At 43.3% G+C, this 27,304-nt stretch overlaps 2 protein-coding genes across 4 annotated transcripts in view; both read left to right on the top strand.

The window, feature by feature from the left end:
- Positions 1–5,018, top strand: part of lipeb (lipase, hormone-sensitive b) — a 32,269-nt gene extending 27,251 nt beyond the window's left edge. For all 3 annotated transcript variants that reach the window (XM_088410289.1, XM_088410291.1, XM_088410290.1), the window contains one exon: positions 10–5,018. In XM_088410289.1, the coding sequence (XP_088266415.1) occupies positions 10–381 (372 nt within the window). In that variant the 3' untranslated portion in view covers positions 382–5,018. The remainder of the gene's footprint in view (positions 1–9) is intronic.
- Positions 5,019–5,822: 804 nt separating this feature from the next.
- tmem145 (transmembrane protein 145) overlaps positions 5,823–27,304 on the top strand; it is a 30,496-nt gene continuing 9,014 nt past the window's right edge. The window contains exons 1-10 of the mRNA XM_088411729.1: positions 5,823–6,009; positions 14,344–14,418; positions 15,022–15,099; positions 17,192–17,278; positions 17,942–18,049; positions 20,396–20,480; positions 20,735–20,806; positions 24,017–24,085; positions 25,235–25,315; positions 25,883–25,961. Of these exons, the coding sequence (XP_088267855.1) occupies positions 5,899–6,009; positions 14,344–14,418; positions 15,022–15,099; positions 17,192–17,278; positions 17,942–18,049; positions 20,396–20,480; positions 20,735–20,806; positions 24,017–24,085; positions 25,235–25,315; positions 25,883–25,961 (845 nt within the window). The 5' untranslated portion in view covers positions 5,823–5,898. The remainder of the gene's footprint in view (positions 6,010–14,343; positions 14,419–15,021; positions 15,100–17,191; positions 17,279–17,941; positions 18,050–20,395; positions 20,481–20,734; positions 20,807–24,016; positions 24,086–25,234; positions 25,316–25,882; positions 25,962–27,304) is intronic.

The following is a 27,304-nucleotide window of genomic DNA, read 5'->3' as shown; positions in this document are numbered from 1 at the left end:
TCTCCCCAGGCGTGCGCTCTGGACCCAATGCTGGACGACTCGGTGATGTTCGCCAAGCGCCTGCGGGCCGCGGGGCAGCCCGTCACGCTGTGCGTGGTTGACGACCTCCCCCACGGCTTCCTCAGCCTGTCGCAGCTCTCCCGCGAGACCAGGGAGGCGGCCAACGTCTGCGCCCAGCGCATCCGCGCCATCTTCGCGCAGAAGGAGACGCCGCCCGAGCCGCGCAAGCACCGCAAACTGGAACGGACCGACCGGGGCGGGCCCGCTGCCGCCGCCCTGTTTACCGGAGGTGAGCTGGACGCGGGGCTCGGGCCCAAAATGCCCGACGCGGACGGATTTGTTACCATGGCCCAAAGTGACGTCGAGGGCGTGGGGGCCTAAAAAAAGAGGAAAGAATCCCACCCCTTCTGCTTTGAAAACATATCGGCAGTCCTGTATGAATGCCGTCCCGCATCCGCTTTTAACCCCTGTGGGAAATTTGGACCCGACTCGGGCTTTTTGATGTGTGATATCAAAGGAAAAGCATACAAAAAAACACCAGGAAACTAAAGTATTGCATAGATTGTCAAAAGATGATGCAGCGCTGCCATCTCTTCTAAATGCTTGCAAGCGGGGGGTCGAGAGGTACACCCTATAGGTGTCAAACTTAGCCCATGTCGGGCTCATTTGCTGCCAATTCAAAATTGGAAATATTGTCCGTTTTGGACATATTGAAAACCCCGTGTTTTATCGTTCATATTTTCAAAGGCAACTTGGGAACGCAATAGAAATGTTGGTGTTGACACCCCAAAACCACCGGGTGGTGCTAGCGGCCACCTTGACATCATGACATTTTCAAGCCTTTCAATGATCGGTTTAGCCTGGACTCCCATAATGCAAGTCGTCAAAAGTCATTATGCTCTAATGACATAATACATATCTCTCATTCAATTTTATAAATATACAGCACAGTTACTTTTGCTATTATCACATTTTACATTTACTGTACATAAAAGTGGTGTAGCTTCCCCATCCCCCAAAAATCTATATATTTCTGGATGGGACTGATGCCACTGAACATTTTGCGGGGTTGAAAGTAAATATTTATATTTGACAACGTTATGACCCTTTCTTTCAAAGTCAGCCCAAGTTGGGCGATAATAAGGCCAAGCTAGTGGAAAAATCCCCGGTCAGGGGTTAAGGAAGCACATTGTATCGCCACGGATCTATTTGACACAGATCAGGCCTCAACAGGCCGATCAGATAAGACGCTCCTCCAACGTAGCAATCTAATGGCTCCCGCCACCCCTTTGGAGAAGCGCTCATGATAGCGTCACATTTTGCTCTGTTGACTCGCTGCACAAATCCAATTATCCGGAAAACAGACCCCAAAAAAAGCCGCAATGCACATTTTCCGATAGGCTTTTTTTCCCCCCCTCAATCATTTGCTGTTGCCGTTCATGGCTTCCTGTTCCGCCTCCATCCAATATCCACTTACGCTTCATAATGGACGACTTTGTACTCGACATTTTTCTGTAGCGTTCCACTAAAATTCCGCGCCATTTTATTCCAAGATGAACATGCTCGGTATTTTTTTATATTAAGGACTTGGGGTTTTGCTTGAGCTCAAACCAGCCCCAACAACATAACGTAACATGCCACTAAGTTGGAAAAAAAAACACACACACACACCAAATAGTACATGGATGTCAATGCGAAAGCCTTATCAGTCTTTTATTTTGCAGTTTTTCCTCAGAGCGACAGTTGCTACTGATTTAGGATAAAAACATATGGTGCATTCAAATGCAGACTGTAATTTCAAACTCATATGGAGTAAAATAATTAAAAACTCCAATCATAATAACTTGATTAAAGAAAAAAAAAATCTTGGGATGGGATTCTTGGCAAAAAAATAAATGCTCCACAAAATTAGAAAATAGCTCCGCAAATCAAGTCAATGATTCCCAAAACTGCTCTGCGTAGGGTCTGTTAAATTTCACATTTTCATCATTTATGTGTTTTGTAATGCATACAGTATGTGTGACTTCTAGGAAGTTGTCAACCATAGTTGGATGGAAAACTAAAGAAAAGTTTTAATGACACATTCAGACAGCCGAGCTGCAGTCAGTCTACCCACCGCTAGGGGTAGCGCAAGCGATGTAATAGCTGGGAAGCAAAGTTGCATTCGATGATTATGGTTATCCAATCACTTTGTAATGAGCGTTCCGTTTTGTAAAGGGGTTCCAGAAAGCTAAATAACTTTCAGTCTTTGAAGTGGTGTACCTATAAAATGCCACTAGGTGACAGTATTAATCTGCACTACGCATTCCTGATTCCTCTCCGTCGCTTGTCTTCCGGGCACAGAGTAACGTTATTCTACTGTGGTGTAGCAACCGGGCCCAACTGTGAATCCGCAAATAAGTCACGCGCAAAAATGATTTTTTTCGTGGATTTATAACTGTATCGTCAATATATATGCTGGAAATCTATATTACATCTTCATGCTGCATCGCTTAATAAGTGATGTTTAGAATTACCTATAGGTGCCTCAAGATGGCGCCGAAGCACTATTTTATATCAAACGGCTTTTGTCTGCGAGTAGGTGAGTTTCACATTACGAATGAGGGTAAAAGGGTGAAAGAAATATAACACAGGCAGAGGTCTGCTACTAAGTGAATTTCCTAAACGCGGTTTAGGATCTACAATTTCACATTATTAGCGTTTCAATGATTCGGTTTCTTGCTTGGAAATGTTTGGGATTAGTTCACCTTTAAGTGCTTGAGGAATATTTTGTATTTTCACCCGACGTGTGAAAATCCTCCCCTGTAGACCGAGCGGGATTTTCAGCAGCAAAGTGGGACGGGCGGATTAGCGGCGCGCATTCCCCGCCACGTTTTTGCTGTCGGATTGATGAAGAAAAGCGACGCGCTCGAGTAGGAAAACGGGCCGAGCTCATCTTCATCCTCCGAGCTTCGCTTTCATTCGCTGCACTTTTGCCGTAGTTAGGATGTTTGTCTTCGCTTTCCTTTCGCGTCTTGACCTGATGCCTAAAACACGGCATCCAGCGCAAGGCCTGAACTAGCACTTTTTTAGCAACTGCTGCTCAAACCGCCGCGTGGAGGTTCCAAAGGTTGGTTGCCATTTTTAAGGAATTGTTGCCATTTTCGAAATATTAGACGACGGCGGCTGTGACGCTTTTTCGTGCGCTCGGTGCCGGCTATTTTTAGATCCTCCCTTACTGTAATAGTTTGGTATTTACAGTATATATGTAATGTGTGTCAGTGTGCACATATATATATATATATATATATATATATATATATATATATATATATATATATATATATATATATATATATATATATATATATATATATACACACACACAAACTGTAACACTGTAATTGAATATCTGGACTGTAAAGACGTATAAATACATCTTTGGGGTTGAATGTGTTAAATGAATTGCTTTCAATAGAGTGGAAGTGAGCGTTTGGTGATTGTTGTCAATAGAAATTGCTAGACAAAAGTCTAATTTGACAATTCACAGGCTACACTTTGCAATCATCCACTCTCATATTGTCATTGAACACTCCTTTTTACACAAGATTTTTTTTTTTTTTTTTTTGATTTCTTGCTGTCAAAATATGCTGGAAGTTTGCTGTTGTGTTCACAGACCGGCACAATCTGTTGTTGACATGCTGCATCTCGTTGTATTTTTTTTTTTTCCGTGGGCCAAACTTGCAGTCTGCGAGAACTTTGATTAGGGATCAGCAAAGCGGGGTCCGAGTTTGAGACTGGCGGATTTCCAAAAGATTTAGCGAGGTGACTCCCGGCTATGCCGACCTTCTTGGCACGCTAGTCCTTGAAAAATAATTGCGGTTTTCCAAAGAGATTTTGGACTTTTTGGGACTGGAAGACGGACACTTTACCAGTTTGAATGCCGGCCTGCTTCTTTAACCGGCGTGTTAGAATTTCCCGATTTGAAAATGACGACAGTTTTGACTGTAAATTCTATTCAATGCAATTGTTGCTTTGTCATAGGATGTAAAAACCTTTGATATTTTGGACATTTTAAATCAGGAGGATCTGTAAATTGGAAAACTGGGGCCAACGTGAATTCGAAGTCATTCCAGATCACAAAAGATCCCCAAATTTTTGACTAGTGGAGGAAACTTTACCAAATTTTGGAAAATGACTTATGTCCCTTGAATCCAAAGTAGTTCCAGATCAGCGCAGTTCTTTATTATGACGTGAGATTGAAAACAAGGTGGAGATTTTTGAAAGGATTCTCATTCAGCTAACAATTCTTCAGCAACCCTTTCAGTTAAAGCAACACTCCTGAACTTTTCACCCTTCATCGAATGTTTTCAAAATTCAACGGCGTTAGGAGCACTTTTAAAGCAACCTTGGAGATGGGTGGCAGGAACCCAGCCGCACAAAAACTACAAACATGGCGTCTGCTATACAACATGTCACATCCCCCTTTTCCTGATTTGTTATCCCATATTTGGGGAATTACGGTAGTTTTCCTGCAGGCAAACACTGCGGCGCCGCCATAATCAACAAAAACCAAAAAGTTGGTGAGTGTTGCTTTAAGTAGGATTCGCTTTAAATTAAAAAACGAGCGAAGAATTACGACGAGCGGACAAAGTCATCCGCTGACAAAGGTGCGTCGTCATGTCATTTTCCCACATTGCGTATCGATCGAGCTTAAAAATCCCAAACCAAAGATCGTGAGCGCGTGTACCGTTGCCCTTTCATCGCAGCTGCTAGTTGACTTCCTTTTGAAATATGCTAATGAGCTGTAGCCGAACAAGCCGTGGACCGGAAGCAAGGCTGTTTCCTTTCGGAACACACCACAAGTGCAAACCTGTGAATAGAAACGAAAGGAGCGGAATGTATTTTTAGCCTCGTTATGATTCCTGTCGATATTTTTACCTAATGAGCTGTTTGTCAGATGTGATTCTTTTGCAGGGTTCGTTCACAGATGGCCCGTCTGTTGAGTTTTATCCGAAATAAATCGATCCAACCATGAACTTCTCTTGTGTTTCACTTTTGGCTGACGTCTGATCATTCGTATATAAATAAGTGCATGTTTTTTTTTTTTTTTTTTAAATTGGGGGATGGAAATACACACAACATTGCTGTTCACAATACATACATAAAATATACCAGTATGTGTTTTTGACTTCAAAAATATTCAAAATATTGGACTTGCTGTATTTCTGTCTGAAATGTATGTCATTCCAATTTTCATCTTTTTCATCTGAAGTCTGAAGTAATGTTAAAAAAATGTGGAGAAACACACTCCCTTTTCCTACACTTTCCTCAATTCTTAAATAGTTTTTGCTAGTTTTTGTTTTTGGTAGCTTTTGTAGAAACTGTTTGGCCATGCAGTCCATCCATGCTAATAAACACAATGTTGCTATGTAAAACAATATGTATTTGAATTCTGAATCATAAACAATGAACGCTGTTTCCTTGTCGCATTGGATTATATAATTACAGACATTGTCCAATGAAAAACATCCTTTTATTTTAACACTCTATTACAAAAACATATTTTTTTTATAAATGACTTTAAAAGAAAAATACTTAAAAAAGTGGCACATGTAAATGTTTCAAACTGATAAAAAGAGCATGGCAACATCTGCAAAGTCCGCTCACATTGCACTCCCCCTAGTGGCTGGGAACAAAACATTGGATGACGTCAGACCCATCTGATTGGACCACAGGCCGGCACCTTGAACGTGTGCTGCATTGCAAACACGCGCATGCGCACCCGTAGGCTTCCATCCTTTTTTTTTTTTTAAGCGCGTGAACGCCCCCCCTCCTCCCCCGTGCGCGCTCCCGCCCCCGACTCCAGCTCCGAGTGAGCCCCGGGCACAGTCGAGCCTCGGCGGGGGAGCGAGGAAGATGGAGGCGCGGCACGGAGGGAGACTGCTGTGGCTGGCCGCGTTGTCCGGCGTCCTTTCCGTGGACACGGTTCTCGGGAAATACGTCAAAGGCGTCGTGGACACCAAGGAGGTGAGCGACGCTTTGTTTTTTCTTCTCCCGGCCTTGACACGTTTGACGACGCCGCCGCCGTTTCGGCTCAAGTTCGGGACACGTTCCGCCATTTCGCCTGTGGTCTTCAGGCGTTCTCTGACCAATTATCCGGGCGACGCCGGTTACAGGTGTGCGTCACGTGACCGCCGCGGCGCCAATCTGCCGTTCGCGTCTCGTTTTGGGCGGCCCGGGCGCGGCGGTGTTCAGGTTCGAGACCCGCCGCAGTGTCGGACTAATGAGCCAAAGATGGAAATGTGCACAGGTGGCTGCGATCGAATACGAATCTAATGCAATGCGGTGAGCGACGCCGACCTCCGCCAAGGCTACTTAGCAAGCGCCTGCGCGTCACAATTCGACTTTCTCAGTTGGGGGGTGTCGATTTACGCAAAGTCTGCTCTAATAAAGTGCCACCTACTTGACTCAAGTGGAAAGTTCCTCATTAGAGCATTTCGAAATGATAGAAAGACATGTTTTATTAAGAGGCGGAACTAGTAGAATAGATGCTTCATTTTAGTTCGCCTTTGTACGCATTACAATCGCGAGTAACGCAGATAAAAATGCATTAAAAAGGCAATTATCAAGAAAACGCGCAAAATTGATGTAAACCTACAACAGAACAAATGCAAAAAAACCTTTTCTTTCCCATTTGCATCCGTGTTATTTGTGGTTGCATGTTTTTTTTCCAATGTTCTTAGCATTTTGTTTGCAACTGTTTTAAGTTGCTGCTATTTTGCACTAAGTTTTATAATATAATCATGAATTTTAATATAATAATTATTCTTTTATTTATTATTAGGCTTGATTCAATTTCGTTTTTGTGATTGTTTCTTTTTTGCAGTTTTTTTCAAAAAAGAATTAGCATTTTTTTGTATGCATATTTTTGTTTTTTTGTTTCGTTTTTTTTCTTTTTCTTCAATCCTGTTCTAGTTTTCTGCCAGCTGCAGTCCATTTGCTCGTCCCTGCCCCCACAGCTTTGGACACAGTGATGGACACAATGATGTGTGATTTAAAAAAAAAAAAAAAAGACATATAACACCGGAACCCAAGTCAAAAACTATGTTTATTGATCTCTTTAAAAAATGAATACCACATCTCGTATCCTTTCCTTAGGAGAAAAATAACTCATCTGCAACATTGTTCATGAATATGATTAAAAAAAAAAGTCCTGAAATAAAAATACATGTGATTAAAAATGTACACCCGAAATAAACAAAAATTAATATGATTACATCAATACTTAAAATCAAGCATTATTTATTGTGATAAAAATGCTTGAAATAAAAATAGCAAGAATGCACTCACATCTCAAATAATCACCCAACCCCTGGAAAAAAAATATTACCATAATTTAATGTTAAAAAATACATATTTGTGTTCTCAGTTAAGCTCATTAAATGCTGTTTGAGCTGTCTGTGATTAAATAGCACACCTCCAATAGACACCGGCTTCTTCCCCTCACAATTGTTTTTATTACTGATTAAATGATAACCACTCGTCAAAGGAGTCCCTTCATTTTTTTATTTTTTTTGCCTAATATGAATTCCTATAAAAACTCTCCCCAGTTAAAGCCTTACCCCTAATTAAATACCATATGTCAGCCCCTTAAGTAGAGGCTCCCTTTTTCCTCTTACCAAAACATGTACCACCTAATCATCCACAAATGCATCAAATGGGCTCCTCCATTCCCCATATCATAAAAACGCATTTATACGCCTAAAGATCTGCCCCATTTATTACCACCGACGCATGCGCCATCCACATAAATAGACGCCACTTTTTTTTTTCATACATATAAACGGCAGTGCCGCAAAGAGCATTTCGAAGGCGGCGTGTATTTTTTAACGAGGTTATTTTGCGTGATGTGTCAGGTTGTGGTGTCTTGCCAGTATTTGATGTCGCCGCCAATAAAAAAGGGGGAAAAAAACTGAATGGCGCCCTGCCTTCATCCATCATGTCCTTCAACGCGGCGCTCTTTATAGAAACATGCTCCAGCGGTTCGACTGCAAGGTGGCGGAGCTCAAATTATATGTTTTTATTTTCACAAATATACACCGACCCACCTGTGGTTCAGATTCATAATTATATATTGCCATCAAAAATCAGTACCTCCACAGATACTCATCAAGCATTTTCTCCAGTGATTGCGAGCCAACCACCAGGGGGCGAAAGCGAGGTTAAGATGTCATGAACTGCCCAAATAAAATCACATGCAAGAGAAGAGTCAAGATTAATTGGATTTTTAGCTTGCTCAGTGCCAGCTCATTAAAATTTGATCTTTGACGTCTATGGCCGTCAGTGGCAGTCAATGAGTTTAATATTTTTCAGTGAAATGGAAGACGGTCGTGGCAGTGTTATTCATTCACAATGATGTACGGCGACACTTAAAATAGTTAATCACCGCCAGGCGAGCATGAGTGGATCTCTCGCGTCGATAGCCGTCAACGGGTGTGAATGAGTTAAAGTGGAAACGATTCCATACCGTCGGTATCAGCGGGATTAAGATTTGGTTCAATACGGTATGGCTCAGTCGGAGTCGTTACGATGCAATGAGCTTCTTGTTGATGTTTTTCAAAGCTGGGACAATTAATCCAAGACGAATCGAATCAAATTACCAAAATTTCAGCCTCTCACCAGTAAATATTTTCTGTTTTCCACCATCCATTATGCAGACTTAAAGGTAGGGGTGTTCTGGTCCAATATCGATATCAAATATTGGTCAGATACCCCACCACCGCCATGCACAGTAATGCTACCCAATGAAATTCTTATTCCGTTCACTTCCCTGAGCAGACTGCATTCCACAATCGAGCAAACGATAAAGTAGGCAATAAAAAATAGCAATAGAGCAATAATGGCACTAATAATGAACCACTAATGAATGAATGTACATTATGAGCATATTATAGCGTTGATGGAGTGGAAAAAATTGTATACCTATGAGGATGATAGTGCAAAATATCATGTAGTGCAAAATATGTTTTTAGCAGCTTTCCTGCACTGTGCAGGATTTGTAAGGTGCGTGTGTGTGTGCGGTCAAGTGACTGGTGATGAGGCAGGCTCGTCACCAGTCAAATCAGATTTAATCAGATTGACCGAATGGAATCCATTGAATGATTGACAGTTGATTGTAAAATATTGAAAGTTCTTTCAGATCTTTGAAATGTAAAACAATTCTCTGATTCAAATAAACTTTGTTACACCCCTATATTTTACTCCAGAGCTGAGCAAGCACTACCACATATCGGTAACCGAGTACTTTTGATGCAAAAAAGTTAACGGTTATTTTTGATAAGGTCTTTATTGGGGATTGTCACATATAGTGGGAATAAATCCCCGTTGAGAAAAAGGGGCTTGACTGTGGACTTAATGGTCCACTGGCATTTGCATTAATGAGCTCACTCTGTTACGCCGCCATTTCCAATTTTTTTTCGAACGCGTCACGGATCATTTGGCAAGCCGAGAACAAGCAAGCGCGTTCATCGCCACCAGGCGGCGGCGCGCTTGCCATACGGCTGTGCGCGCGCGGAGCCGCCCCAAGGTCACCGCTCGTTGGAACGGCGCCGCCGTCTCGTGACTTTGTCGACGGCGGGGGAAAGCAGATAGACGCAAAGTTAATCCAAATGGGTCGGGCCTGGTCGATGGCGACAATCAGCCTAAGTGGCTGGTGGCGTGTGTTAAAACGCGGCGAGGGTGAAGGTCGGCGAGGACGCTACAGGGAACGTCTTCCAAACTTTCCACGATGTGTTTTATCTTTCGCGCCCTTGGAGATTCGTTTTGTTTTTTTCTCATTCAAAAAAAAAATAGATTGCGAAGGATTCCTGCATGCTAAACAAAGGACTTGGCTGTAATGTAACACATGCCGCGGACACTCCTCTGACGTGGACCTAGAGCGGAGCCCGTAGCAGACCAAACATGACACGGGAGCAGTGTTTACCCTCGAAATTACAATTTATTACTCGGCCCAACAAATTGATGACTCGGTACTGAAATCAGATGTAAAGGATACAAGTTTGTTGTGTTATTGTTGGTTAATGTATCGAAACAAAAGAAAAATTACTGCAAAACCTTAATTTTCTTATTTATTATACATTACATGTTCAAATTTTGGAACTGAGTTTATGGAATTTTACAAGATTTGCTTTGTTGGGCTGCATAAACTACTGTGGGTCTTCCACTTTTCATCTGTACTCGTTTCAGTCACACTTCCCACCAACAATTTACACCGTAGAACTAACAAACAAAATTGACATTAGCTACGGCTAACATTGTACATCTTCACATAAAAACATGTAACAAAAACATGTAACATACCACTCTAGGCTGACGTGTCTGACGTTCATGTTAGCACGTTGTTAGCACTTTAGCAATGACATCACACAGGAAGCACTTTTGCAAGACCCCAAACTAAACTCAAGCAAACTTACTTGCTCAAAATTATCCCCAAAATAAATATTATTGCTCCTGTGGACTTGATTCCTGGATCACTGGAAATGTAAAATGAAAACATACAAATTAAACATCCCAAAAATGTGTCTCTCACTGCGCTCATCACCACCGCAGGAGCACCATCTCAAGGCAAACAAGTGAACTGCATTCACATTGCTCACTGCAGCAATTAATAGGATTATTTAAAGAGTTTAGGCGCGTTTTTATTATTCTTGATATATTTTGATTATCATGCACGAATGTAACATGTATTTGTCACCGTTTTTATAATTGAATAATATTCATTCATTCTAGGAGCATTTTTGGGGCTTGGAACGAATTAGCTATTTGTATGTAACGTTTACATGTAAAAAGCTTTCATGTTGTGAAATCACTTCCCGAACAAATTAATTTCATGAGTAGAAATACCACTGTATAGCAAAAAAAAAATCATAAAGTGCAATCCATGGTGGCATCAAGACGCCCGCCATGAACGCCAACCCGGCTCTAATGAGGACAAACGCCGTCCAAAACGCAAGCAAAAATGATTAGCATCATTACCCATTTTCGAAATTCTGCCGGGCCGCGATCGAAAATCCCGCCGAAGCTTTTTGAACGGCTCGGACTCAATTCCGGCCAGCGCATCTCTTTTTAATGAGTGTCGCATGAGAAGACGCGCGCGTTTGAGAAAGGGGCGCTTTCATGTGTCCGTCTGTCGCCTTCGCCGTTTGCGAGCGCGGACGCGTTGCGGCGTGGCGGCTCCCCGGCTAATGAATCATTTAGGGGGCCCGGCGGTCCGGGGGTGACTCCGCCAGCTGATTGGTAATTAATTGTTAATGAGGCGGAGCAGGCAAACGGGCGTCTGGAGAGCCGGCGCGCAGATGAAAGGACAGATTGCCACGCAGGAAAGCCGCAGAAGCCCATGGTGCCCGCGGCCGGCGCCTGATTAATGGCTCGCCGCAGCCGCTTAGCCCAAACCCGCGCCGGTCGTCGCCCCTTGCGATATCCTCCCACGTGGCGCCGCGTGATCGGGCCCAATTTATTCTTAGAGCGCCGCGACCGGAACTGTCGCCATCCGACGTTTTTGGGAATCGCTTTTCCGATCGGTCGAATCATCGCATCGTTCGGGGATTATTGAACGATTGTCGTTTATATTGTATTTATCGATTTAAAAAAATTCTAATAACGATGCCAAAAATATCCTCAGAAACCAAAATCCGAGATGAAATTATTATTATTTATTTATTTTACATTGCTTCTTTTGTGAAAAAATAAATCCATAACAGTATTTTCTTTTTTCTGGTCGGACTTAGAAGCAGGAAAAATACCAAGAAAAAAACAAGGTGAACCTGCAGTAGAAATGTCCCTGCTATCGAATGCCTTTGCAATCGGTTATTCATACGATCGATCAAATAATCGGACCTTTCGTTTTTTTCGCATCGGCGTGTATTACGCCGTCGCGTTTCTCCCTCGTCGAGATTATTTACCATTTAGAGATTATTTACAGTTATTCTTGTTTCTCTTGTAATAATGGATTTAAAAGCGAGAATAATGTTGCTTTTGTTAAAAAATAATTACATCATATTTTCTTTTTCTGGTCAGACTTGGAAGAAGGAAAAATATGAAGAAAAATAACAAGATAAATCTGCAATCTTCATGAATAAAAATTCATGAAGTCGAGGTTGATTTTTTGTTTTTTTGCTGGATAAATAAAATTGACGTGTTTTTGCTGCTCCGGCTTGAAAGGAATAAAAATTGCAAAATTGAAACATAGTGGTCTTATGTATGAAGGATGGATGTACCAGCGTTAAACCAGGACGGTACAATATCCCCCCCCAAACCCAACAAACATTCAACTAAAGTCGCTTTGTTTTGTTTCATACTAGTTTTTGAATTGTGTGAAAAATGTTCAAACAGAAATAAAGTTGAAATCTGTTTTGACGTCAACATATTCATAGCTTGTGCATAACTTGCTCCTCCCACAATTAGCTAGTGAGTAATTATTTTAAACTAACGTCCAAAACCTTATTTTTACGATTTAGCACACAGACTCCGGTCCTAGAGGGCCGGTATTTCTCTCCTCAACACACCTGATTTACATCATTATTAGTAAGATCTGCAGGCGTTTGAAAACGAATCATTTGAAACGGCAGCGTTTGAGAGAGACCTTCGAAAACATGCGGGATACCGGCCCTCCAGGACTGGAGTTTGACACTTGTGATTGAACTCATTTTCACACGGTTCATTTGTAAAAAGCCAAATTTATCGAATTGATTGCCCAGGCCTACTTGAACCCTAAAAAACGGCTTCAGCGTCCGTCCGCGCGCGCGCGCGCGAGCACCTTTTGAAGTTGAAGAAAAGGAAACGGAAGCGAAACCATTAAAGCGCTCTTGAGAGCGTCGAGCACAATGGCCGCCGGCGTGATGGAGTCGCGGAGTTGAAAGACCGACGCGAAAACGAGCGCTCGGCCAAACAAGAAAAAAAAAAACATTTGTCCTTAATGATGGCCTCCGTCTTTTTCTGTTTGCCGTGCCCATGGCAGCCGTGACGCCGAAGGCATGCCGCCGTCGCCATGGCGACGGGCTGCCGACAGCCACGGATCCGGCCGCGCCTCCGCTTCAAAGAGGGACACCCCCCCCCTCCCGACGGCGGATTGTGGCTCGGTTCCACTTGGGTTGTCACGGGGATGGGAGGGGGTCCCCGGGCCCACTCCCGGCTAGCTGGCAGACGCCGGCTGAATTACGGCCGCGCCTTTGTCCAACTTGATATACGGCGCCCGAAGCTGGCGACGCTCGCCCGCTTTTACTTCTCGGCGGCCGAATTACAAGACTTGTTTATGTCGCGGGCACACCTAATCACCCCATAATAGTGCACCGCCTCTTTTTTTATCATTTTAATCCCCCCCAGCTCTGATAGTTCGTAGCAACCAGCCTTCAGGCTACTTTTTAGTAAGTGCAAAGGAGAAGCATGTCGGAGTCTGCAGGAGGCCCGCTTACTGTGCCGAGCAAAAAATAAAAAATAAAAAATTGTGAGATCTTGGGAATGAGGAGGGAGGTTTGATGCGAAAGTTCCATATGAGAGGCATCATCTCAAATTGTTTTTTTTTTCCTCCCTTGTCCTAAAGTTGACCTTTTCTGCATGATGCAAGATAAAACTTTGGACGCTAATTTTACATACAATGAAATCATGTTGAAACTTTTGACCAATATCATATTTTAGGGGTGTCCCAATAGGATATTTAAATCTGATTTTGATGTGACTGAATTCTCCGCACTGTAAGGCGCATCGGATTATAAGGCGCACCTTCAATAAATGGCCTATTTTATAACGCTTTTCATATGTATAGGCTGCACCGCATTATAAGGCGCATAGAATAGAAGCTACAGTTGTGGCTGGGGTTGTGTTATGCACCTTCTGTATGGAGCTGCGCTAAAGGGAATCAAAACAATCAGATAAGTCAAAATTGTCTATCAGAAATTTAGAACAAAGATGATTTGTGGAAAGTACTATATAAAGAATGAGTGGAAAAAAATACCCCTTGATGACATTAAAACAGCCTGTTTTAAAATGAGCAAAAATCTTCTTTTACTTTGGAAATAATGATCAACCCCTCTTGTCATCTAATTGTCATTAGATGTTTTTTGAATCACCAAACAATGCAGAATACACACCAATTGGTGAATAAACAGTCATCTTAAAAAAAGAACACTTTTATCTGAATATTTGATTCTAAAAGTATTCGGTAGCGACTGACCCAACTTAATCCGCGCTCCTTAATTCCACGTATTGCTCCGACCAGCCAATCAGAAGACAAAAAAGCAATAATGTACAAAAAGTCCCACTTTCCATAACGTGTGTTGTTCATGAATGTTTTTGTTGTGGTCTCAGGATTGGGTTTTCCTCACCCGCTTCTGCTTCCTCACCGACTTCGGACGCCTGGACTTCCGGTTCCGTTACCCCAAGGTAAGATGGCGGCGCTGCGTTTCTAAATTTCCGTCCTCGTATGTGTAGTTCTTCACAAGTGCATTTCTTTCTCTCCCCTTATATTAACCATCAATGACTTTTCATAATAATGTTATCTGCTCAGTTAGCCAGCTAGCTAGCTGGGTATCGTGCTGCTAGCTTACTGACTCTTAGTTCCTTATCCAGTTTTGTTTCCCCTTTTGTTAGCTTGTTGTCAGGCTTTCTTATTGCTTGACATCGTGATAAGACGTTATACCGTCATCCCCCGAATATAAGACGAGCTGTTCCTAAAAACAAAGGCCAAAAGTTGTTGACTACCTGTCAAGATGTTAGTTTGCAGTATGGTAAGTTTGGCAAGGTCATTTGATGTAGCTTCGGCTTTCTTCCTCCTCTCACGGTACGCCGCCTCCTCCGCTTCCTCCACTCTGCTTAGCCGGAGCCGTCAGTCCTCCTCTCCATTTTGGCCCGCGCGCTCGGTGGCGGCGGCGTCGGGGGACGCGTTTTGTCATTGCAATCTCCCTCCGCCTCCTTTGATCCGTGCGCATCGCTCACTCGCTGGCCCGGCCCGGCCCGGCCTTTTAATGCCACCCTGTCCCTTTGCAGTCCCGCTGCTGTCAGAACATATTACTCTACTTTGACGACGCTTCGCAGTGGCCGGCTGTGTACAAGAGGCCCGAAAAGGTAAGACCCTACCCTATCCAACTGCATCGCGTCGTAAAGTCAAATTATCTGAATGTCTACCTGCGTTATCGGTCTTTTCTCAGTCATGTAGCCCTTGTGAAGCATTTTTTGGAGTCAAATATTACCTGACAAGCGCAAAAAACATGTTTGGATTAGGTGTGGGTTTTTTTTCTGCAACTACAGAAAATAAATTCTAGCATTTGTGTCTCGTGTCAAAACCTACCAAAATGAAAACATGCAACAACGTGCATATGCGTTGTTTTACCACAATTTAGCAATAGTTTTCTTCCTGTTCTATTGCATTTGCTCTTAAACTGAAAAGAAAAATGTGCCCTTCCTTTCACGGCATTTAAAATGCATTAAACTCAAACAGAAACCCCGTTAGAATGTCCCGTCCTCCCTGAAATATCTTCACATAACCCGGTCTTTCTCAAATAGTGGGGCGGGAACCCCTTGGGGGGCTCGAGGCTATGCCAGGGGAGCATAGATGACCTCAGGCAAAGGGCTTTGTTTTTGCCATGTGAAGTGTAATTGCAATTCTAAAAAATTATACTGTATTTCAGGAACTTGGATGCACTTTTTTCAGTTTTAGTCTAACCTGTAACCGGTAGTTAGTTTTGGTCAGGGTGAGGGGGGGGCAGGTTTTCTCTTTCACTGACATAACCCCCTCTGAGAACCGCCAAGCCAAAAATCCTACCATTTTGACAAAAATAGACCTGAAAAATGTGCAGTTTTGCTGTATTTCATAATAAAATATACTTGGGATTATATTCATTGTCAAAATCCTAAGTCTGTTTGACACGTTTGCCCATTTCTTCTAGTTTTGCCTGGCCGGCCACAATAACACGCGGCAGAAAATTCAAACAAAGCCGTTCCGTTCCATCCCGCCCGCTTTGACGTTTTTCAATTATAGCCGCTTATATTATATTGATCACCGCGCGCCGAATGTTGCGGATTTTTCTCTTTCCTGCCACCCAAATCAATAACGCTATTAATAAAGACTGCAACACATCATCGGCCGCCTTCATAAAACATTGTCATATTGCTGCCGCGCAACGGGATCGGGTGCGCTCGTAAAATGTAAAGAGATGATTAAAAACACAATGAATATGTCAACAAGTGTGCGTACAATAAAAACAGTACGATTTGTCTTGGGGTGTAACGTAATCCTCGAGTCGCTGTCGTAATGTCTGCACGCTGTCGAAGGTAAAAGTGAGTGTGGGCGGACGCGGTCAATACGTACAGTATTAGTGTTCCCGCTCTATTTATACAAGCGACCAGACAGTATTTTCTGTGTTTGACTGCAACACGTTGGCAAAGTGGATTTGAAAAAGTTAGAAAGTGTTTCAAGCTTGTGTTAAGGATAAAAATTGACTGTTTCTTCTGGGATCTCTTATCAGTTATCAACAAGAGAGACCGGAGACAAAGAACGCAACCTGAGTCAAACGTCTTTCGTAATGGGAGAAGGGCTTTACGTCTTCCTACCAAACACCCTGAAAAGGCACAAAAAAAGCAAGTTTTTGTAAAAGAAAGCACAATTTCATTTAAGAATTAAATGTTTTTAACCAACAAAACAATGTGTTTTAGGGTTTTTGGTTGCAGTTTGAGTAAAAATATATACTGTAAATTGTAATCATTCTCTTTTAAACTCTTGATTTGTCTTGGCATTGATCTAAATAGTCTTTTAATGTATTTTCTTACCATTCTTTACTTTCTACAAATCATCTTTATGCTTAATTTTTGATTGTCTATTAATAAAGTTTGACTGACTGATCGTTTTGTTGACATTCCCTATAGCGCAGCTCCATCTAGTGGATGCAGATTGCAACTCCAGCCACTACTGTAGCTCCTATTCTATGTGCCTTATGCGGTGTGCCTAATATATGAAAACGGTTTTAAAATGGGTCAATCATTTAAGATGCGCCTTACAATCCGGTGTGCCTTATAGTATGGAAAATACATGTTTTTTATCTGTTAAAATGAGAATATAGTTTTCGCCCTTCCTCCCTTTTGATTGGTGGGCTTGGAACGTGTACCTCCTGATGGGATGTGATAAATATGTAGGAATCTTATGACTCCTCCTCTGTGTCAGAACTGCTACCAGAAGGAGGCTGTGCTGAGGCCAGAGAACAACCAGGTCATCAACCTCACCACCCGCTACACTTGGTCGGGATGTGTGGTAAGACACCCACGCGCATTGTCCTTATACAATCCAACTTCTCTGTTCCTATCATTTCCTAAAAATGTGCAAAAATTGCACTCTATAAAAGCATACAGTAGTGACATCCTTATTTGCGATTCAGAAGAGTTGATCTTACAGACTAGTAAGTAGTCTCAGCTCCTCTTTTGGACTCTCAGTACAGCAGTAATATACAGTAATAGTCAGTTTCCATTGACGTTATCCACTCTACGCTACTCTGCTCTGGTCTACTCTACTCGACAAAAATATACGTTTAAAATATACGCCACTTACAGTATATTTTTCTTCAAAGGTTTCAAAGTGTGAGGAAATGATCTTGCATTGAAAAGGGAAGGTAAAATGCTGAAATTCGGCCTGATCATGAGTAGCCTGCATTCCAGGTGCATCGCCTCAGTGCCAACCCCCTTAAAAAAAAAAAAAAGCATCTGTCTTACTTGAGTAAACAGCAAATATATGTATTTTTCATCCCACTGTGAAATCCAGCGTGACAGATCTTTGTGGCGCACGTGCCACATTTCAGGCTATTTTGGAGTGTGAAATATGTTTGCATCGTCACACTTTCACCCTCCCGCCATTAAATCAGCGGAGCGGGCGGCGAAAAGCGACACGTCCCATCTGGGTGACGCCGGCGTTCTCTGGCAGGTGGAGGGCGACGGCGGCGGCGGCGAGGAGGCGCTGAGCTGCGTGGGCGGCCGCAGTTTCCGCTCGGTGAGGGAGAGGTGGTGGTACATCGCGCTCAGCAAATGCGGGGTGAGTGGCCCTCCTGCGCGGACGCGCCCCGCCGCCGCCTATTTTCAAGGCTTTGACTCGCTGTTTGAATTTGATGTCGTCATTTTCCATTGAAATGGGTGGAAATGCCATGTAAACGTTTCAGCCTCACTACAGTTTTTTTTTTTTATCTGTTCTTAATATCATTAAATAATGTACGTTATTGTACTTTGTAAAACATACATATGAGATTGAGCCAGATTAACGGGCTTTTACTGATTTATTGGCAGACAGGAAGTCCAATTATAGATATTAGGAGCTCATATTCATTTGATATATGAAAAAAAGATAGAAAGTATATAACTTTTTTTTTAACTTTGTTGAAATGTAGTCATGCGTTTTGGTGGTCAAAGAGGTGGTCATCAGAATTTCCTGAATTATAGTTCAATATTTTCAAGATAATTTTTTGGAAGGACTTTATGTCTTATTGGGCTTCTTTTCTTTTGCGTTTGCGCATCTGCTTAATGTTTTCGTCACAGGCTGATAATCGATCCATCCATCCCTTATATTAGGAAGTCAATTTCAGTGTTTTGTATGAGTTTGTTTCTAAGTTGAACTGTTAGTACGGGTGCTGTATGATTTGAGTTGGAATAATACCCGTTGCGGTGTTTATTTACGGCGTAAGCATCAGCGAGGCAAAAAATAGAGCGGGCGCACCTCCCCAAGGAGGCCCGTGTGATTCTCTGCATGTTTCTAGGCCGATTTTGCGCTGGCTCGCTGTGGATTTTCAATCAACGCCAGCTTAAATTTAGCCCGGCCGCGTCCGTATTTTTGCACCAAACGTCATCTGAAAGTGGAACAGACCTTGTAAGAAAGAGATCGAACCGCGGCCGACGCAGACTCGCGGAATTTAAGTCGCCACTTAGCTCTTATTTGAATGCGACGTGCGCGAGCTTAAATGAGTGCTTGGCGAAGCGGGCCGCATTTTAAGCGGGATTCAAGATATTAGCAAGAAGAGGAAACGCGATTGCGCTTTTGCAAGCTGAAACTTCAAGCTGAAACTTCATCGGCACCGACGGACTGTCCGACGGAGCAACGAATGATGGGGTCGCTCAAGAAAAATGGCTCGCATGTCTCGGGGTTTGCCAACGACCGCGACGGAGAACCAAAGCGGGTTCCATTCCGCTTAGCATTCCGTCGGCGCCGGCGAGTGTCCTTGTTTGTTTTGGTGCAGACGGAGACAGAATGCGATTAGAATGGATGCTTCCAGCGGAGAGGTGTTTAGTGTCACGCCAGGCCGGCCTAATAGACGCGCCGCTTAACGCTCTTGGTCTCGCATATTAAAGCTCCGCTCCCAGCCCGCCACCCAAAGTCCCCTTAAAAAAAAAAAAAAAAAGCCCTATCCCCCCTTCTCAATCTTTTGTCTATTTTCTTTCACGCCGTCCCTTATTTGCCGGGCAAAAGCGTTTCCCCGTCTTTCGTTCCATTAGCGTCCGGAAGATGGATGACTGCAGCAAAACGCTCCAACGGGCCGCTGATCATCAGTTAACTTTAACGGCCCGGTCCGATTGATTGACGACGACGGCCGCCTGTCCGTCAAGTGGCGGATGATGACATCGTTACAAGTCCCAATCAAACGGCGGTCACGAAACGTCAAAGTTGTAAATCGCGGGCGTTGGGGTTCCGACTAAATTCCACCCTTGTGCGCACGCTTCGCAAACTAGACGCATTGCGTTTTCTTGATGCTTTTAAAGGCGTAATAGTTATTTTTTTGTTCAACCGCTCATTGTTCAGTGGCATCAGTTCTATCCATACAAATGTAGGTTAACACCCACAAAAAAATTGAAAAATGGTAGCATGTGTAGTGATGACTTGGCGATTAACTGGTTACTACCGCCACCTACTGTCTTGAGGTGAAACTCAAGTCAACAAAGAATTTTCTGTTTGCTGACTATTTGACTGCCACATTTGATGTTGCAAAAATCGCAGGAAAATCAATGTTATAAATCCGATTAGAATGCATCTCAAAAATTGTTCGTTCCGAAACGGCAAAATCATCCGTTCGCGTGGCAAGACCGTCACTCAAACCTGGCAATCATCCACGGCCAAAGCAATCGAGGGGCCTGCTGTGAAGCTCCGCCTCCTCTTCATCAATCTCTCCTTCCCCCTCATCACATCGCCGGAAGCGGTTGCTGCGGGTTATGATCCGTGTCATCTCGCCGAGAGCTGTAATAAGGCGCCGTCCCACGTCTCGCCGCGTCTTATAAATGCAAAGAATCCTCACCTCAAAAATTTTAATTGGAATACGGTGACGTGTTTGGCGAGGAATCGGAGAAACCCGGAGGGCAGCTTTGCTCATCGGGGCATTTTTTTTTTTTTTAATCTCAGGGTGATGGTCTACAGCTGGAGTACGAGATGAAACTGACCAACGGCCAGTCTTTCTGGACGCAGCATTTCTCAGCCGACGAATTCGGTAAGAGCCATGGACGCATATCCCGGTTTCACAAAGTGGTTCGGGATAAAGGAAAACAAAAAATGGTATCAAACCCCTCCAGAAATGCGAGAGAAACAATTCCGGAAGAAGCGATGGACTTAACGCGGCCAATAAAGTAGAGTCAAGCGGACAAATGACCCTAATGGATGCATTCACCATGACGGATAAAGCGCGAGCGTTTTTGTCATTCTACGCCGGTGCACTCGATGGCCTATTCTATTTCTGGTCGTCAGGGATCCTGGAGACGGACATCACCTTCCTGGTCATCTTCTCCATGGTCTTCCTGCTCTCCTGCTACTTTGCCTGCAAGTACCTTTTTCAAGTCCTTTTCCATGATTAGGAAAGCGCCATGTTTTCTTGATGGGCTGAGAGTAGCTTCTTATGTTCCCGGTGTCCTCCAAAGAGCTTTGTCCTCATGAAAATTCCACCAAAACACCACTTTTGCTATTTTGCACCCCATAATGGTAAAAGCCTTGTTTTCATATCGGTTCACTTTAAATTTTCAGGGGCAACTATTGCGTGTCTCCCGTTTCCCCGCTTGAAGTCCGCCAAGGCAGAGTTTTGCGTCCCACTTTAACGCAGTCGAGGAAAGGGATTCTGCCATTATTTTTTTGGTCATTTTCCATGGAATCAATGTGACAGAAATGCAACAAGATAACGTTACCTTAACGGGCAGAGATGAATGAATGAAAAATGAAAAATAAGTACTTTTGCTTGGTTCAAGAACATTTATGAATACAAAAGACAAGAAAAGCCACTTCAGTTTAAGCTGCTCATTTGTTTTATGAAGTCAAGTGGCGTCAAAACCACAATAACGATTTTTGCTGGCTAAAAGAGCACTTTTAAGTAAGCCTGATTTGTTCAAAAGTGATCAGTCGGTATGGCACCCCTGTCGCCTGCTAGCAATTTTGCTAACAATGCTTGCATCTCATGCTGCTAGCTTTGCTAGTCACTAACGCGAGAGCTGTTGCTAATCGCTGGCAGCGGATTCCATATCATGCAATGTCAATGTAATTAAGTCTTTTTGTGCATCTTTTTTTATTGTGTTTCGCTTCAAAGTATCTTCCTGCTAATTTGGCTAATTAAACCCGTTTCAGAGTCTCATTCTATGGACTCAAGACCGACCACATTGTCTGTCTTACTGCTCCCAAAACAACTGATATCTGGACTCTCCTGGATAGACTTTTTCCAGAGTTGCTACAGGGCCACCCCCCGCTCCCGAATTGATAAACAGACTGCACCTTTTCCAGCTGAGACAGAAAAAAGGCTATGCAGCAAAATGTTAGGTTTTCCCCTTTGCCCAAATATGATCCCAAAACCACCGCCGTAGCCGCTCTTCATCTTTCATTCAGATCGCATTTCACCTGGGCTGGCTCACAGAGCCTCCGTGCATTTTTCAAATGCCATCTTGCAAGTTTCATCCTTCATGTCGAGTGAAAGAAGATGGCAAGGTCAAGCACAAAGCTTCCGTCTCCTTTAAGCAATGCGCGGACCGCAAAATTGAACGTTTATCTGACACGAGCGGATCCTCGAGGACTTTTTTTTCCTTCTTTCTTATTTTACCTCCAGCAGTGATACTCTACTGTTATATGTGACTTCCCCTGCATTGTATTCTTCAAGTTATTGCTGCTGAGAATAGATGTCAGTGTGGAGAATGTTCCCCGCTCTCCTTGCAGAGCAATTAGGCCACATGATGAGCCGCCTCCTCACGCTGGAGACTTCCACACTGCCGCCCATCTGCCGCGTCTGTTGTGCTAACTTTGACTTTTAGTCATTTCCACTCCCCTGATTTAATGGCCTAAGATAAATGAGCCGCTGGTACGGGCCGGATTCCGAGTCCCCCGCTGTGATTTGCCGGGGATTCGAAAAGTTGAAAACCGCCGCTACTTTCGACCTTCCCCGGTACAATTGTGCAAGCGTTCATTTCGAAGAATATGCGGCCGCTTTGAGTTGTAAAAACAAATATTGCTCCCAGTGATTAATTACGGAAGATCAACAATCATCATATCGTACATTAAACGTTAGACTTTATGATTGGGCAGTACAATTAATCTCATTTTTATGATGTGAAGGCTGAGCCCTTCACACTATTCCACCCCCTCAACTGTTAGTACATTTATTTAGTACTCCAACGATGAAACGACAACCAATCGATCATCAAATTCACTGGCAATTAAATTGATTAATTGTTAGAATAACTGTATATAGCTTATCCCATATTTGTTTCACAGAAAGTATCATCAGAACGGTAGAAGATCGAGGCCTTCCTTCTTGTTTATTGTTTATTTAGATTGCCTGAACCTGACATTAATTGACTTGAGAAATAGTTGACTTTGGAATTCCCAAATCCTTGGGATATCCACCTCACAATTGGAAAAATCTGGTTTGTATTTTGGCCACTATTTGAAAAAAAATTGCTTTTCTGCATGTTTACAAATAAAAAGAGCAGCACCGACATATTTTCACGCACTTGGATTGTTAGAATACCAAACCAACACAACAGTAACATCTATGCTATCATCTTCCCCTTCACACTCTGCACTAAATCTATTCGCGATTCACGCTGATGGCAAGTGGATTCAGATATTTTGTTGTGCGCCCAGGAATCACAGCTGGTATCCATTTTTTTCAGTGGCAAGCGTTATCGGAAAACGCAACCTCTAGAGTGCCTAGCATATTTAGCATTGATACTCCTCTTTCAAGGCCGACAGAATGTTGTGCGCTATGTCTATGTAAGCATGGGTGGTATCATATGAAAGACTGATTTCCTCTCACTTACTTGTAATATATGTGTTGTATGTATGAAAACACTGATAATTAATGGTCACAGCTATCACTACAGTGCTCAATTAGCTTAATATTAGATAAGCACTAGTCAAGGGTGTCAGCTACCCTCCATGAAAAAAAATATTTGACGAGAATTTTATTATTTCTATTTCTATTTATGTGTGTTTTCTTACTGGCTGCTTTCACAGAATCCAGTAGAGATCGCCCCCTGGTGGTTAGTTTAAAAAAAAATACTGCAGCGTGAGAAAAGGGGAGTGGCTTCTAGTCCGAAATTTAATGTATTTATTGCCAACTCAGTAGCAGCCTTGTACTTATTACTGTTATCATTATTACATGAACCAATTCTTCCCATTCCAAATCCAATATACTCCACGATTGCCTTGCTAGTGTGCTTCCATTTTTCTCATTCCAAAGACGCTCATTTTCACCAAATTTCCCGTTTTCTCTAGCGTTTGTATATTGTGCGAAGCCGGCAGCGCTAATGTTTACGACTTGCTCCTCACCTGTAAATTTTCCCCCCGCAGCTGCCGGCGGGCGGGCCCGGCCCGGTAAAATATTCATCCCCGCAAAGAAATGCACGGCCGGGTATACGCAGGCATGCTAATGCCGGCGCCGCTCGGTTCACTTGTCAGGCCTGGCGTTCCCTACGCCGCCATCTGTTGGCACAAAGCCCGCTTCCGTCACTTCATCCCTTTGATGCCATCTTCTTTTCTTTTTTTTTTCTGCAGACAATCTGAAAGGGAGACAGCTTCTTCACACCACCTACAAAATGTTTATGACGGCCGCAGGTGTGGAGGGTGAGTGTTTCCATCCTACACACACATTCACATGATGGGAAGAAGCGCTTCGGGTTGCGGCGGGACGACAATGAGCCGCCCGCCCGCTCGCTCGCTCGCTCGCTCGCTCGCAGCAGCTCTAATCCACACTTGAGCGGCCGATCTTATCGGGCCAGTATTAACGTCTGAATGGGCCGACGGCGCCCGCGCTCATGTCCTTATCTTGCCCTCTTTTGAAATCACTTCCCATGCCCTTTCTTCATCCCGTTCACAGACTTGTCCGCTTTCTTCCCTGCGAAATTCCTCCTTTTTTTTTGTACCTGGTTTCTTAGAGGTAGCCAAAGCAATCGCAATCTCTACTTCAGTAGTACAATGCACACAAAAAGAAATGTTGGGAGAAAAACCGAGTTTTTGAAGACAACATTGACTGAAGCGCTGACAGTATAATACCAAAAATAAAGTAATACAAAATAAACAATTGGTAAATAAACTAAATTTTGCGATGCATTTAAATGCAAAAAAAAATTGGGAAATTCGATTACTCAATGGAATAGAGTAATCCCTCGTTTTTGGCGGTTAATAGGGAGTGTAAAAAGTATTTATACTTTACAGATTTTACTTAATCTTAAATGATTAAACCTTATACTGTAACTGTACCGTTATCCCTTCCCGTTTCCATCCCTTGGCTGTAGTTTCACGGAGAGCCGCAGTTGGCCTCGTGTTAGCGGTGCCCGGAAGTCCAATTTTAGAGCCTGTAATTGACCAAACTTGACAACAAGCAGAGTTCACACTTGAAATTCCAATTGACTACAAAAAGAAATGCAGCTAACATATTTTCGACTCTCCCTTTTGTGGCATCGTCTGTGTTTCTGCTCTTTCCCGCGTGCAAGCGTGTGAGTTTCGTGAGGAGGCATGGCCAATCTGTCAATCAGCTCACGGCGCTCCTACAAGACACGCGATTGGCTCCCGGGGCAACCATCGAACAATGTAGCAGGAGTTGATACAACTCGAGAGTAGATTACATTATCTGATCTCTAAATTATAGTCATATTAAAAGAAAAAAGGCTCAAGTATCTTCCTGAAGTATTCGTCCTTCATGACTTGATTTTTGCTCTCTGTTTTCCCTGCACCTCCGCGTCCCCGTTCTGGACGTATTTCTTCCTTCTGCAGTGCTAAGCCTGCTGTTCCACTGCGTCTACTGGGGCCTCTACGCCCGCGATGGCGTCGGCAACGGCAGCCTGAAAATACTCGGTGAGTCCCCGCTGCCTCACGCGCTCTTAAATTGGGCGCTTGGTGGATTGTGTGCCGGTGGGCTTGCGCAATAGTGTGAAGGCCACCACCTGGATATACGAACAAAATTTCATAAGGATCTCTCAATTGTGTCAAAGGTCTTTGCACTTTCCACAATGAATAGTTTCCCGTGGCAGCAAACACCACCTATAGATGTCACTGACTGTCGCAAACGTCATTGACCGCAATTCGAATGCGTCGCCACGTAGTCGATCCGAACGGAGCGTTATTCATTTTCCCCGAACCAAAGAGAGCCACGAGATGAGGATGAAAACGTTGCCTCATCTAATCACTTTGTAACTGCAGCCCGAGGCCGAGTCTTCCTTTTAAATCGCGCCCAAATGACGTTTGGACAATAGTTACCGCTGTCCAAACACATAATGGTCCGAGAAAGTGCCTGGGACCAGGTTAACCGCCCCGTACTTGAAAATGCTGGAATGATATTGTGCGAGCGTGTGCAGTGGACTGCTTCTTCCCATTTTGGTTTCCTCCTTATTACTCTCACGTCTCTTCTTTGTGTCTCTCCAGGGAAATTACTCTTCTCACTCAGTTTCCTGGTGTTCCTGCTCATGCTCATACTGCTGGGCAAAGGTTTCACTGTCACCAGGTGGGCCCGCCATCTTACGTCGCGTGCGTGTGAGCCCGCTCCCAATAAAAGGCAATTTGATTCGCGTCTCCATAGATGGGGTGCCTTACCATTCAAGGGCGCTTGGTTTTAGACTGGAACGGTTCAGTCCGAGGTGATGCGCTCGCAGCTTTTTGATCGAAAACCAATTTTCCGATTCAAATTGGTTGTCGTGGCACCCTAAATCAGCGCTTCTACCGCTAACCCCGGGGGTACGGAAAGGTGCGCGCGAGATTTGAACAGTGTTTATGCTGGTTGGAGCAGATCTCATTTAACGTTTTGCGTAGCAAGAATGGACCCCCCCCCCCCCCCCCCTTTCTTTTCAAATTAAGAGCAAATTAATTGGAACATGAAGCAACTGTTTGCTGGTTGTCTTGCATTCTACTGCAACATTCTATGCCGTTATTTGGTTACATTTTATACAAATGCAAATTATCACCAGTGCAATTTTCTTCCAGATGAGCCAGATCTAAAACAGTGTTCAAAATCTGTCTTCTGTAGTTGCTGAGTAAAGTATAGCTTGAGTTACCTCTTCAGATGAAGATCAAAGTTTGTGTTCAGCAGTTCGAGGCTTTCAGCATATCTAATTTAATACCTATTAATGTTGGGCAGGAACAGTAAGATCAATCAATCAATCAATCAAATTTTATTTATATAGCCCTAAATCACCGAAGTCTCAAAGGGCTTCACAGAATGTTGTCCTTTCACATTTAGAGCAAATTCATTGGAACATGAAACAACTTCTTGCTAAATTGTGTTCTAGTAACTCCTTTGCACAAACGTTTATGCCTTTATTTTGATAAGGATTAGGTAGATGTGCATCGTCATTGACACATTTTTCCAGGAGATTAGCAAGAAATAAAAAAATGCTATAGCACGCGCTAGCTTCTGTATTTGCTGAATAGTCCATAGCTGTCAAAGTGCAGTCCTCGAGGGCTGGTATCCTGCATGGTTTTGATGTTTCTCTTTCAGACACGCCCGATTCAAAGGATTAGGATGGTTTTCAAGGTCCCGCTTAGCTTGCCGATGATCTAATCATTTGAATCAGGTGTGTTTGGGAAAGACACCTGCAAAACATGCAGGATACCGACTCTCGAGGACTGGACTTTGACACGCGTGATCTAGACCCACCACTTAAAATATATTTCGCGAGTGGAAAAAAAAATGCAAATGGCATTCCACTCGATTTTAGGTTTTTACAACCGCAGCTGGAAATAAATGTCGCATTAACTCATTCATTGCCATTGTCGGCTTTAGACGTCAAATTCATTTGAACTGGGCCGGCCCAAATAAAGACGACTAATATGTGCAGTTCATCCAAGAAA

This window comes from Hippichthys cyanospilos, chromosome 3 (genome assembly GCF_059441005.1).
Source record: "Hippichthys cyanospilos isolate Australia breed blue-spotted pipefish chromosome 3, RoL_Hcya_1.0, whole genome shotgun sequence".
Lineage (NCBI taxonomy): Eukaryota > Metazoa > Chordata > Actinopteri > Syngnathiformes > Syngnathidae > Hippichthys > Hippichthys cyanospilos.
The sequence above is the reverse complement of the archived record's forward strand: the minus strand, read 5'-3'. Positions and strand labels throughout refer to the sequence as shown.